General features: G+C 37.1%; 1 protein-coding gene across 1 annotated transcript; it reads right to left on the reverse strand.

The window, feature by feature from the left end:
- Window positions 1-262: 262 nt before the first annotated feature.
- On the reverse strand, window positions 263-3,296 carry LOC127510002 (gastrula zinc finger protein XlCGF52.1-like). Its single transcript, XM_051889478.1, has 2 exons — window positions 3,069-3,296; window positions 263-1,975 (listed from the first exon to the last, which is right to left on the reverse strand). Exons 1-2 carry the CDS (start codon window positions 3,124-3,126, stop codon window positions 1,116-1,118), a joined length of 918 nt encoding a protein of 305 aa, XP_051745438.1. The 5' UTR covers window positions 3,127-3,296; the 3' UTR covers window positions 263-1,115.
- Window positions 3,297-13,984: the final 10,688 nt, after the last annotated feature.

Here is a 13,984-nt window from a genome sequence, read left to right on the forward strand (position 1 = left end):
ACTTACCTGCTTTACTGTCTACCACTGCTGTTTGTCAATACAACTCCATTCTACGTGTACCTCTGTGTCTCCTGTGTATCAGTCCGTAACAGTCATGTGTGCGGTGAAGTATAATTTTTCAGGCTTTTAAAAGCTCTACTGAGAAAATTAAAACACAGAAAGCTCAAAAAGCAATCATAAGAGCAGAATGAGCGTAAAATAAAAAAGGACAATAAGCTGTTGATAAAGGAGTAATGAGTTTAATCAATCATTGAAGCAAATACAAAAAATTAGCAAGTGAAAACGAATGAGATCTCTCTCTCTTTACTGAATAATAAGGGTGTTGGTATAATACACCTTTTTGCATATGAAAATGACTGAACTATTTTTCTCTTTATTGATGTAACCTCACTAATATTGCTCATGAATTGCTCACCTCACCTCAGAAGACTCGACGCTGAAACTGAATGAGGGAAGAGAAGGCGCTGCGGTAACTTCATTCAGTGATCGATGTCATTTAATGTCAATTCAATTCGATATCTATCTATTTTATTTACTATGTAATATATTAATAAAGATAAGTTACATTATTTGAAATTTCTACGGTGTCTTTTTTACAATATAGATGCTCCAGCACCGGTAATTGTAATTTGTGTTGTTATAAAAAACATTCACCCCCCTCAGAGTTGTCATTAAGGGCAAATTTAGCAGTATAGACCAAAACCACAATTTGTACCAGGCTGTAAACATGTTTTTTGTCTGCTGTAAAGTTGGGCATTTTAACATGGGACTCAATGAGATTCTGTTCTCTTTTGGAGCCTGTCTCTAGCGGCCAGTCGATGAACTGCAGTTTACGTCACTTCCGTATTGGCTTCAAGAGAAATTTGGGTTGAAAACACTTGGGTGAAATATGATTTATTAGGCATTTTAAAGCTGTAAATGTGTCACATGGCTAAAGTGTGACTTTTGAAGGACTGTTTCTCACAAACAACTTGTTAATCATGGTTTACTCTTAGTTCAAAGTGTTCATGAAATGCTGATGTTTGATTTGAAGTAATTTCAATCTTTAATGCTGGTTTCACTGGTGTCATCAAATGCTCTCAGACATGTCTCTGCAGCAGCTCAAAGTTTATATCTTATTGGTCCACATTTTGTGTCATGATGAATGAATGAATGAATGTGCACTGATGTGGTTTCTCCACTGCATGGATCTTCATGTGTATCTTCAGGTCACTTTTAATAGTGAAACTCTTTCCGCACTGATCACACGTGTGCGGCTTCTCTCTGCTGTGGATCCTCTCGTGTCTTTTCAGAGATGATGAATGACTGAAACTCTTGTCACAGTGTGAACACTTGTAAGGTTTTTCTCCAGTGTGGATCCTCTCATGTGTTTTCAGATTTGATGACAGACTGAATCTCTTGTCACAGTGTAAACACTTGTAAGGTTTTTCTCCAGTGTGAATCCTCTGGTGCTCTTTTAAGCAGTTTGCTGAAGTAAAAGTTTTCTCACACTCAAAGCACATATAATCTCTCACACCAGTGTGAATTTTCTCATGTCTCTGTAAATGTTTCCGCTGTGAAAAACTCTTTCCACACACAGAACATGAATGTGGCTTCTCCTTCGTATGAACCATCAGATGTGCCTTCAGGTTTGATGAGGTAAGAAATGTTTTGCCGCACTGATCACATGTGAACAGCTTCTCTCCAGTGTGAACTCTCATGTGAATCTCAAGACTATATTTACGTAGGAAACTCTTTTCACATTGATCACATGTAAACAGCTTTTCTCCAGTGTGGATTTTCATATGTTGATTAAGATTTTGTTTGTTTGTGAAACTCTTTCCACACTGAGTGCAGGTTGTAGATTTCTTGGCTCTTCTTTTCTTTAAAAATGTCTTTTTAGTCTTTGAGCGACTCAAAGGTTTTTCTCCAGGTTTGACATGTTTCTCCTCCACTTCAGTCAGTTCTTCACTCTCCTCACTCTCTTCCATCACGTCTGAAATGAAAGAGAAAACAGAAAAAAATAATTAATTTCCTTTCAGTACATCAAAATAATTCAAAGAGAGAAATGTGAAGTGAAAGGACATAAAAGTGAGCCCCAATGTAACCAAGCAGACAACTGCTATAGTAGTCAACTCAAGTCACCTTTATTTATATAGCGCTTTTTACAATGCAGATTGTGTCAAAGCAGCTTTACAGTGATAACTGGTATATAATTTTTGCTGCACAGCAGCTCTTAAAGAAAATTGTGTCATTATCCATCTTAAGTAAATTCAGTATTAATTCATTCCGATGTAAGAATCAATAGTTATTAATTTAGTTCATTTATCTATATCAGCACTGGAGTAAACAGTGATGTCATCATCCAGCTCAGTTCAGTTCACATACAATGGTGTCAATGCAGGCAGATCAAAACACTGTTGAATATCAAATGTCAAGTGTCCCCAACTAAGCAAGCCAAAAGCGACAGCGGCAAGGAACCCAAACTCCAACAGGTGACAACAGGTGGCAAACAGGTGTTAAAATGGAGAAAAAAACCTTGGGAGAAACCAGGCTTAGTCGGTTGTCCTCTGGCGAACAGTGCTTTGTTACGATTCAGGCAGCTATCATAAGTCCGATGGGATCGCAACAGTCAAAGTATTTATTCAAAGTAAATGTAAATTAATACATCCCTGAACGTTTCCACGAATGAGGTACACTGATCTTCCATTTAATATTTTTAAAACATTATAGACAAATCCCACTTTTCTAATGTGATATTAACATTAAATATTAAATATTTAGATATTTAACCTGTGCAACCATGTTAAACATGACAAGATTTTCCTCCTTTCAAAAACAGAGTATTTTTTTAAATTGTGACATCCAGGAAGTGACATCATCTAGGCTCTTTCTTCTACAGCATGATGGGAGGACAAGAAAATAATCTCAAACCATTATCTCACAAACTTTACATTGTTGGTCACATTCATTAACCAAGTTACCTTACAGTTTGGTGTTTATGGTTTAATGATAAAAACAAAAAAAATCCTATTTCTATTAATCTAAATCTTGAATCTTTCTAACATGAATGAAGAATAAACACCAACCTCTTTGTTCTTCAGTATCTTCAGTGTGTTTCATTCTGCAGGGTTCTGGATCACTCATGTTCTCACTGTCCTCTTTAATAAACTCAGTCTTTGCAGATTTCAGCTCTTCCTGATGCTCTGATGCTCATCTGATGGGAATATTCCAGCATTTATTGGTGAGTTGATGTGGGAGGAGCTTCACTGGTAATGAATTGCAGTGTGGGAGGAGCTGATCTGCCAAAAACACACACACACACACACACACATACATATACATATATAAATATATATATATATATATATATATATATATATATATATATAATGCAATGTCAATTCTTATAAATAATGGTCAGAAAAAAAAAAAAACTTAAGAAATAAATGTAGATATTTGTAACCAACAACAACTCTCAGTCTATTGACACCAATGAAACAAGCTTTAGAGGCATAATATGATTTTAGATTAAAATATCCAAAAAAGCACTAGAACAGTGATATATATATATATATATTGTTACTTGTGTACTTGCTTTATCCCAAATGTTTCCAAGACTGTTTAAATCCAGCAATCTTGACTAGGACACGGGCCCTGTCCATGCGTCACCAATCGGATTCTGGTCTTATTTTGTAGAAACCGTGGAAACACCAAAGACGCTTTAATATATTGTGTTTTATTAGACAGGTGAGCAACTGTTTGGAAACATTCATCGACAGAAAGCGAATCATGTTATATAGCTCAACACAGCAGCATTAAAACAACTTTCAACACACAGATGTATTTAATATGATAAAACAGTGTTGTTAATTAAAGGCACAAAGTTAATTAACAGTAATGTTAATAAATCTTTAATTCATTAGCTTATCCATAAATATGACTTCTGCCTGAATCCCATTGGATTCTTTTCCACTGGCTGTAGACGTGAAGACAACACCTCCCATAATTTCGTGAAATCAAGGCACCATGAAGCTATGCTTTTGTTTGAATAAGTGGCCTCTAATGGTGAAATTTACATATTGTTCCTTTAAGTGTCAATTTACAGCAGATCTGAAGACATCAGCATAATAAATGAGGTGAAACCAGGAACTATTAACATGAAATAAAGAGTCTTTTCAGCAGCTGATGATCCTCAGACTATCAACACTCATTAAACAAGCCATTCAGGATCATCAGCAGATCATGTCACTTTATTCTGAGTGTTTACTGTTAGAAACCCATTATTTCAGTCAGAATAAAAGCCTATAAAACTGTTCTATTGAAATATGACACAGACAAATACAACAATAATACAAAAACAAATACTAATGACACTCATCTTCATCAACCACTACAGTTATATTACTACAGCAGCATAATAATATGTCCTAATGAATCTAAATATAGTTGGATTTTATAACTACATTCATTACAACAAAGTAATTAGATCATTCAAATGTTAGTTTTGTATGTGCAGAAACCAACAACAATCATAAAACCTTTAAAATAAAGAGCACTAGCAATATTTGTTTCCATTGTCAAACTATATTATTATGAATTTATTAATAAATAATTATTTATTTATATTGACATTTATGTATAGATAAAAGTATAGTAGAAATAAAATGGCAGCAGCAAAACTTTGATTCCCAGATCGATTCCCGCCAATTCTCCTCTCAGATCTCAAACTTTGACTTTTGACTTGATATTAACAGTTCTCACTCCAAACATAAAAAAAAAAATCATGCAAATGAACACACAAAAGCACAAATCGTTCAGGATTTTGTAGGAGCCATATTGTGTTTAAAAAGGTGTTGTGTCATTCTCATTTTGACCATTGAGTGGCGCTGTGAACATTACAGGGGAAACTGCAGGGGAACGGGGAAACTGCGAAAACGTGAGTAAAACAAACGATTACACTAAAGGTTGGACTCGAAAGTGTTTTTTACAACTTGTCAAATAAACCTAATCAATGGATATTGACATGCAGCCAGGAGTCGTGTTTCTTGACATTTATATGTGCCTGATTTCGACGCCGGGGAAATACATAAAGTAAATCTGCCTGTGAATATTTCTATATAACTACAGTATAGGTAGGTTTAAATCAGAGTAATCACTTATATCAATGTTATATATATCGTCATATTGTCTAGCCCTAAAACTTGTATAGTTTTTGTCATTGTTTATTTAAAAACACCCAATTGTCCAGAATATAAGATAAGGTAAATATTTAATTGATGAGTTGTCAACATAATATATAACAATACAATATATATACAATATGATTTTACCTCAAAATCCAATAATTTTGACACAAATCCATGTTTCTCTGCCTGGAGTCCAGCTGTCTCTGTGAATTGCAGTGATCCATTTGCTTCTTTTTTCTGTAGCTTTCGGCAGTCTTTAAATATATACCTCAGGTTTTGTGTCAAAGCTCTTTGTACAGTCAATCATAAAGCTCTTTCCCGTTTTGGATGTGTTTTGTATGTTTTTTACTGCATTCACGCTGAAAACCAGTGCTGCCGCTCAGTCTTTGTGCCACTCAGTGGGCGTGACCGCAGTCGTAACGGTCGACGGAGACGTCACGTGCACGCTCTCTATTCACTTAGGCTTTGGAGTGGAGGGTTGCCAGGTCTGCGCAACAAAACCATCACAAAATTAGCATAATCACAGCACAAGTGTAAAAGTATCCCAATCCCAGACGTTTCAACAATGAGCCGAACGTCGTTACATGGCTAGCTGTTATTTCTCTCATTACAGGTATGTTGTTCAATCAGTTCTGTTTCAAAGAGGAAAGAGATTTAATTGACTGATAATTAATGCATATTGTACAGAGAGTGTTACGGGAAAAAGAATCCGATTTAATGGTTCATTCTATGCGCGACACACGTGGTGCGGCCTGCATGTGGTTCTGTGCTAACATATTGAATCTTTTACTCCATTTTTGATACGCAATATGTGAAAATATGGGTTTATACATACAAATAGTATTATAATTGTTTATTTGTTTCTTTTTAGTATGTTGTAACAAATACTTGAATTAATGCATATGTTAATAATATAATATAGATATTGTATTATTGTATTTAGTATGTTATATACTAATTGTTTTATATTATACACTATTGTAATATATTTATTGTAATATAATAAGAATATTAATATGATATATAAGAAAACAAGAGATTTATATATTATATGCAGTATGATTTATTTACATTTATATCATTCTTTTCCATTATTGTATGATATCAGTCTACTTGTGTATAAGGCTGATGACGCATGTGACTTTCGCTTTCCCCGCAGATGACTCTGTGTGCCAGAGAGGGAGAAGCTGTTGCCCCGTTGCTCCACTGATTATTTCTCTCATTACAGATTGAGTACAGTGCTGAATCTCGTCGTATGGTCTTTGTGTGTGTGTGTGTGTGTGTGTGTGTGAGGGTGGCCAGTCCAGACACGCTACACGCTGTGGCAATCAAAACCTTTTTGCCCTTCTGGGTCAAACACCTAGCTAACAGCATTAGGAAGGCTGCCTATGTAGAGAGTATGCACGTGATGTCACCGTCGACCGTTACGACTGCGGTCACGCCCACTGAGTGGCTTTCAGTGTGAATGCCGCGAAAAACGCACAAAACACATCCAAAACGGGAAAGAGCTTTGCGATTGACCAGTGGCGGTTCTACATTGAATTACACCCTGGGCGAGACCCCGTTCTTAATGAAGTGGTCAAACTCATGTCTGACCCGCTGCATGTCTACCGACATTGCATGCGCATCCGTCATGCTATTCACTTTTCATAATCAACATAGGTAACATTTAAAAAATAATATTAGGCTCTATAGCCTAATATTTAAATATAAATATGAAACTAAATTGGCTATTTTTATCCCTCTGACCGACGAACGCGCCGGCGCGTTCTGATGGATTTTTACCTCATGACAGAAACAGCTTAAAATAGGCCTTTCGTCATTTTTGGCGATAGCCTACAGATTGGTGCAAGACTACAAATGGTCTACTTTCATTCGTGTATGCTCACAATAACAACAAAACCTTGTACTTTCGTCACTTCTCCGCCAGGGGCCGCTTGCGATGTGGCAGGGCCCACGTGCGTTGCGGGCCTCCCCGCCTCACGGGCCCCAGTGCGGCTGCACTGTCTGTAGTTACGCCACTGACTTATATGTGTACAGAAAACCCCTTGCTCACAAATTACATGCACAAAATATTGCATTATCATGCCACGGCGGGCCAGACTAAACACCTATAGCTTACCTTGTATGGCTCATGTCTGTTCTAAACAAGTCAGAATCGGCTGGGTTTTGAATTGAAGATGTTGATATCGTCATAAACTTATTTAGCCTATCTGTTAGTTCTCGTTCAAACGATAAAAGTTGTAACGGCATCCTGTCATCTTTGTCAAGACGTTTTTCTTTATTAAATGCATCATAAATAGGGGGTTAGCCATTTTTTAACATAAAAAGGGCGCTGCTGGTTGAAATCTGGATATTTGCGCGAAGAACATAATAGCTACTACTGGCGTGTGACGTAACTGAAGAAGAGACGAATTAGTATATTCTTATTAAGAGTTTAATGCATGAAAAAAACAAACAAATCAAATTTAAAAAAGTTATTGAAGAATTGTTAAATGTATATATTTCCCTGGATCTGACTGGGTGGGCAAGCTGTCAATGTCAAAATGTCAAAATGTGTCAAAATGTGGATATGCTGATAAACATAAAAAGAAAGAACACAAGCAAAGCCTTAGTTTTTTTATGAAGAGATTTTTTTAAGTTTCACAAAGAAATGTACAATATTTAGCCTGAGAAACAATAGAAGCACTCTTTTTCCATTATAATGTTGCGTGAAGCAGATGACCCAGAAGCGAAGAAGCGATTTAAACAGAATTTATTAACAGTTCAAATAAAGTCCAACATAAGCAGACTGCCAAGCGCCGTCCACTTGGGCGCTTGCAGCTGGTTCACAAACTGAAACAAAAATGGAATATGAATCTGGTGGAGGCAGAACTCAGTAGCTCTGTCCCGGACCTGGAACCACCGCAGGTGGTAGATGGTTAGCTCTATGGAGGAGAAACAGGTGAGAAGGCAAATCAGCACGAGTGCTGATTGCAATGACAAACAGCTGGGCCAAAGTGGCAATAAAGACAGAGGAACAAAAAGAAATAAGGAGAAAAAACCTGGTTCATGACATATAATTTGTCTTAAAAATAATTTTGTTAAAATCGTAGAAAATCATATCGTGGATCGTTACATCCCCAATAGAAGAGTAGAGAACCGTCTTGTAAAGGGTTTGTGACTGTGATACCCGTCATAATTTCTTTTCTTTTTTTTTTTTCTTCTTTTTTTTTAACAAATACCACTGTGATAAACTTCTTCATTGAGATTTTCAACATCTTCATCATGCAATTATTGTCTTTTATAACCTATGTCCACTGAGGGGAAAGTCAAGGTTAATAACCTTTATTACATTTTCTAATATGTAGGATGTAATTTGGGAAATTATCACTTTTAATGTGTGCATCACTTTTTATTTTTTAGGGTACATCTTGAAAATGATGGAAATGATAGTCGGTGTGAATTTGGTCCTGCTGGGTAAAACAGTCTGAGAAAAGCCCCAAATCTGTCACACGAAACATAACTGTGCAATCTGGAACTGTTTGTGACATTCCAGTCACTGTTTATGACACACCAGGATTATTGAACACAGATATGAGTGAAGAGGAGATTCAGCAGATGATAAATGAAAACGTTCTCCAGAAATGTGAATCTGGTCTCTGTGTGTTTCTGCTGGTCATCAAAGCTGACAGATTCACTGAAGAAGAAAGAAAAACTGTGGAGAAGATCGAGAAGCTGCTGGGAGAAAAACGCCTGAAGAAAAACCTGGATTCTCTTCACTGGAGAAGATCAACTGGAGGAAAACAACATGACTATAAAAAAATTCATTGATAACAATGGAGCACTGAAGAAACTCATTCAAAAGTATGATCAGAGATACCATGTGTTCAACAACAACATAGAGGGAGATATTACACAGGTTCAAAAGCTGTTAGATGCTGCTGTTCCTAAAGCTACTGGAGTAGGTGCTAGAGTAGTTGCTGCTGTTCTTAAAGTTTCTGCAATAGGTGATAAAATAGTTGCTAACATATTTGCTGCTGTAGTTACAGTATATGATGTAATAAGTGATAGAGTAGTTGATGCTGTTTGTATAGGTGCTCTAGCAGGTGCTGTATTAGGTTTTGTAGGATCTGGAGTAGGTGATAGAGTTGGTAGTCAAGTAGTTTTTGGAGTAATTTCTGGAATATTTTTTGGAGCAGTTGCAGCTGTTATTTATGTTGTTGTATCAGGTGCTGTAGCAGGTGCTAGAGGAGCTGTTGTTCCTAAAGTTGCTACAATAGATGCTAGAATAGTTGCTGGTAAAGTTGTAAGACGTTGTGCTATAGTTGGTGCTTTCCTAGGTGCTATACGTTTTGCTCAAGGAGGTGCAATAACTGATTATGTAGAATTTGCTAGATTAGCTGCTGTAGCAGGTGCAAGATTTGGAGAATGTTCTGGACTAGTAGGTGAAGTAGTTTTAGGAGTAATTGGTTTAGTTGGTGGAGCTGTTTTTGGACAAGTATTTCTTGTAGCTGTTAAAATAGTTGCTGCTTTTCCTAAAGTTGCTACAATAGGTGCTGAAATACGTGCTGCTGTTCTTAAAGTTGCTACAAAAGGTGCTGAAATGGGTCCTGCTGTTCTTCAAGGTGCTGCAATAAGTGCTAGAGTAGGAGCTGTAGCATGGGCTGGATATGTTGTTGTAGTAGCGGAATCTATAGTTGATTTTTGGAATATGTTTTGGAGTAATAATTGGAATATTTATTAGAGTAGCTGGTGGAGTAGTTACTGCTGTTCTTAAAGTTGCTGATCTTCTTAAACGTGCTGGAGAAAGTGCTGGAGTACATCCTGGTCTTTTTAGAGGTGCTGCAATAGGTGCCGTAGCAACTGCTGGACTATGTCTTATTGCAGGTTCTAATGTTGGTGTTCTTAGATTTGTTATACAAGGTGCTGCAATAGGTGCTGGAGTAGGAGCTGCATTGGAGATGTAAGACTGTGTAAAAAATGATGTATGTAGATGGGGGGTTTGGGGGGGACTACTTTTTGCTTCACCATGATTCATGAGCGAGGACTTTCGGCTTACTCAGAAAAAGAGTATGCTAGCGCTAGCACATGTGCACTGGTTAACGTTAGTTAACTTGTGGGCATGATTGCGTTGCCTCTATGAGCGAGGAGGAATCATTTAGTCTGGTCGAAGAGGAGATCCCAGCTCTGCCTGTTACTCCAAGCAAGTCACCCACTGCTAAGAAAAAGGCCAACAATGTAAATATTGATATTTTGTCTCAGTTGGACAACATAATGCAGCAGGTCAGCCGTCGCTCTGACACAAGAGCGAAAGATCTCCCACTTGAATGAAAAAGTGGATGCTGTGACGTCTGAGCTAAAGTCCATCACTGCAAAGGTGAAGTGCCTAGAGTGGCGTGTGGATCAAATTGAACAAACGATTAACCAGATGCAAAGAAGAATGAATGATCTAGAAACCTACACTGTTACTGATTTCTGTCATTTGAATAGTACTGTACTATATATGTACAGTAAGACACTGTTAAATGTTTATACAGTATACATTATGGGAAAATATGTTCATTACTGTAATTTTTCTGTTCTGTAAATCAATATACAGGTGCTGGTCATATAATTAGAATATCATCAAAAAGTTGATTTATTTCACTAATTCCATTCAAAAAGTGAAACTTGTATATTATATTCATTCATTACACACAGACTGATATATTTCAAATGTTTATTTCTTTTAATTTTGATGATTATAACTGACAACTAAGGAAAATCCCAAATTCAGTATCTCAGAAAATTAGAATATTGTGAAAAGGTTCGATATTGAAGACACCTGGTGCCACACTCTAATCAGCTAATTAACTCAAAACACCTGCAAAGGCCTTTAAATGGTCACTCAGTCTAGTTCTGTAGGCTACACAATCATGGGGAAGACTGCTGACTTGACAGTTGTCCAAAAGACGACCATTGACACCTTGCACAAGGAGGGCAAGACACAAAAGGTCATTGCAAAAGAGGCTGGCTGTTCACAGAGCTCTGTGTCCAAGCACATTAATAGAAAGGCGAAGGGAAGGAAAAGATGTGGTAGAAAAAAGTGCATAAGCAATAGGGATAAGCACACCCTGGAGAGGATTGTGAAACAAAACCCATTCAAAAATGTGGGGGAGATTCACAAAGAGTGGACTGCAGCTGGAGTCAGTGCTTCAAGAACCACTACGCACAGACGTATGCAAGACATGGGTTTCAGCTGTCGCATCCCTTGTGTCAAGCCACTCTTGAACAACAGACAGTGTCAGAAACGTCTCGCCTGGGCTAAAGACAAAAAGGACTGGACTGCTGCTGAGTGGTCCAAAGTTATGTTCTCTGATGAAAGTAAATTTTGCATTTCCTTTGGAAATCAGGGTCCCAGAGTCTGGAGGAAGAGAGGAGAGGCACACAATCCACGTTGCTTGAGGTCCAGTGTAAAGTTTCCACAGTCAGTGATGGTTTGGGGTGCCATGTCATCTGCTGGTGTTGATCCGCTGTGTTTTCTGAGGTCCAAGGTCAACGTAGCCGTATACCAGGAAGTTTTAGAGCACTTCATGCTTTCTGCTGCTGACCAACTTTATGGAGATGCAGATTTCATTTTCCAACAGGACTTGGCACCTGCACACAGTGCCAAAGCTACCAGTACCTGGTTTAAGGACCATGGTATCCCTGTTCTTAATTGGCCAGCAAACTCGCCTGACCTTAACCCCATAGAAAATCTATGGGGTATTGTGAAGAGGAAGATGCGATATGCCAGATCCAACAATGCAGAATAGCTGAAGGCCACTATCAGAGCAACCTGGGCTCTTATAACACCTGAGCAGTGCCACAGACTGATCGACTCCATGCCACGCCGCATTGCTGCAGTAATTCAGGCAAAAGGAGCCCCAACTAAGTATTGAGTACTGTACATGTTCATACTTTTCATGTTCATACTTTTCAGTTGGCCAAGATTTCTAAAAATCCTTTCTTCATATTGGTCTTAAGTAATATTCTAATTTTCTGAGATACTGAATTTGGGATTTTCCTTAGTTGTCAGTTATAATCATCAAAATTAAAAGAAATAAACATTTGAAATATATCAGTCTGTGTGTAATGAATGAATATAATATACAAGTTTCACTTTTTGAATGAAATTAGTGAAATAAATCAACTTTTTGATGATATTCTAATTATATGACCAGCACCTGTACAGTAGTGAACTTGCCCGTGAAAAACCCATTTTTAAACTCTGGGTGGAAGTGAACAGACAAAAGTGACTCACCAAAAAGGTTAGTAGGCCTATATTATTAATTTTTTTTATGTAAAAGAAACATGTTTTCAAATGCTTTCACTTGTAATGTTAACAGCAAAATAATCATGTCGTTTTTCACCTCGGAAAGGTTTTGGTGCCTTTTTTCTGACTGTTGGCCGGATTGCCATCATAATGGTCATAACAAAAACTGGTGAGTTAAGTTCACCTATATTAGCTCGAAATAAATTTTAGTTAAGCTAAACATAACTTTTGCATGTCCCGCTGCCTGCCTTCTGCATGTTCCACAAGTTAGTTTAGTTCAGCAGGCGGAGTGATAACTCCATTCATTTTAACCAATAAAAAATTTACTGCAGCCACAGACACAACTTAATTCTTATTTTAATAGTTAATTTGAGGCAGTTTCTATGGTTATTTAAATGACAGATTCCTTTCACTCTCTCTCGTTCTGATATTACGTGCGCCACTCAAACTAACACCAGACTTCCATGACTGACTGACAAAATAACACAGAGAACCTTTAAATTTCAAGAAAATTATGGATCTATCTTTGTTTCATATCAGAGCTTATGTATAAAACATTTGTCACCAAAATTCCAGAAACAATTGTTGAAATTAATGTGTAAAAACAGTCAGACAAAGGTCAGCTAAAGTATGTTTCAGTTGATGGATATGCATATTTGCTTCTCAGTACGTTACAACAGTGATGATAAAAAAATAAAATAAAAAATAAATAAAAAAACATGGACAAAACAATCACTTTTTGTAAACTTTATTCAATGTGAGTGCCGTCATCACCCAGGTGTTGATAGAGTGAAACCTAAACAGCACACATTGTCATCTGTGTTTAAACTAAACTCATTTAAGAATTAGCAATTTAAACATTCAAGCACAAGACTTCAAAGAGAACTTGCACATGCTGTGAGAGGATTTTATGTGTGCGCTCATCCAAAATGTGCACACGGAAAGCCACATCTCAGACAGTCCTGAATTCTCTTTCAATACTTGTATTTGAACAGACAAATTCACACCAAAATTTTGCCAACATACCTGTCTCAGCGAGTATCCTAGCAAACAGGTTATGTCTTAAGTGAACGTATAACAGTCGAGAAATGCAATGTATCAGTGTATTGGATCAATCATTGTCATGACAGCAGCCTAATATTCCTGCTGTCTGTGTTTTTAATGTTAATCAAACAGCAAATGACAAAGAAATCATCTTGTTGCTTGTAGTTTATTTGTTCTCATTTTATTTTTATTTCAGTTGTCCTATTTTCCCTGAACACAGCACATACCGAACTGTACCAGAACTGTGACCTTAAAACTATGATAAAAAACCATTACACCCCTGCTAATTATGTACCATCCCTGTAGGTTCATTCAGAATCAGATGTGTAGTGCTTTTTATTAACATCAAGTTTGAGAGTTAGGGCAAATTCTGCAAACACTGGTCTGAAAAATAATGTTGTTTTTTTTTTCTTGTGCTTGATGGTTTATTCCGAGAATCAACCCTGATGGCACTGAACTGCCAAAGTCACAGATCAGATGGAAGTCTCAAAAGGTC

This window comes from Ctenopharyngodon idella, chromosome 3 (assembly GCF_019924925.1).
Source record: "Ctenopharyngodon idella isolate HZGC_01 chromosome 3, HZGC01, whole genome shotgun sequence".
NCBI classification, from domain to species: domain Eukaryota; kingdom Metazoa; phylum Chordata; class Actinopteri; order Cypriniformes; family Xenocyprididae; genus Ctenopharyngodon; species Ctenopharyngodon idella.

Excerpts from the sequence above, each read along its gene's own strand:
- LOC127510002 (XM_051889478.1), bottom strand. The coding sequence starts at position 3,126 with ATGAGTGATCCAGAACCCTGCAGAATGAAACACACTGAAGATACTGAA. Across the intron at positions 1,976-3,068 it reads AGATACTGAAGAACAAAGAG|ACGTGATGGAAGAGAGTGAG; the intron begins GTTGGTGTTTAT and ends CTTTCATTTCAG.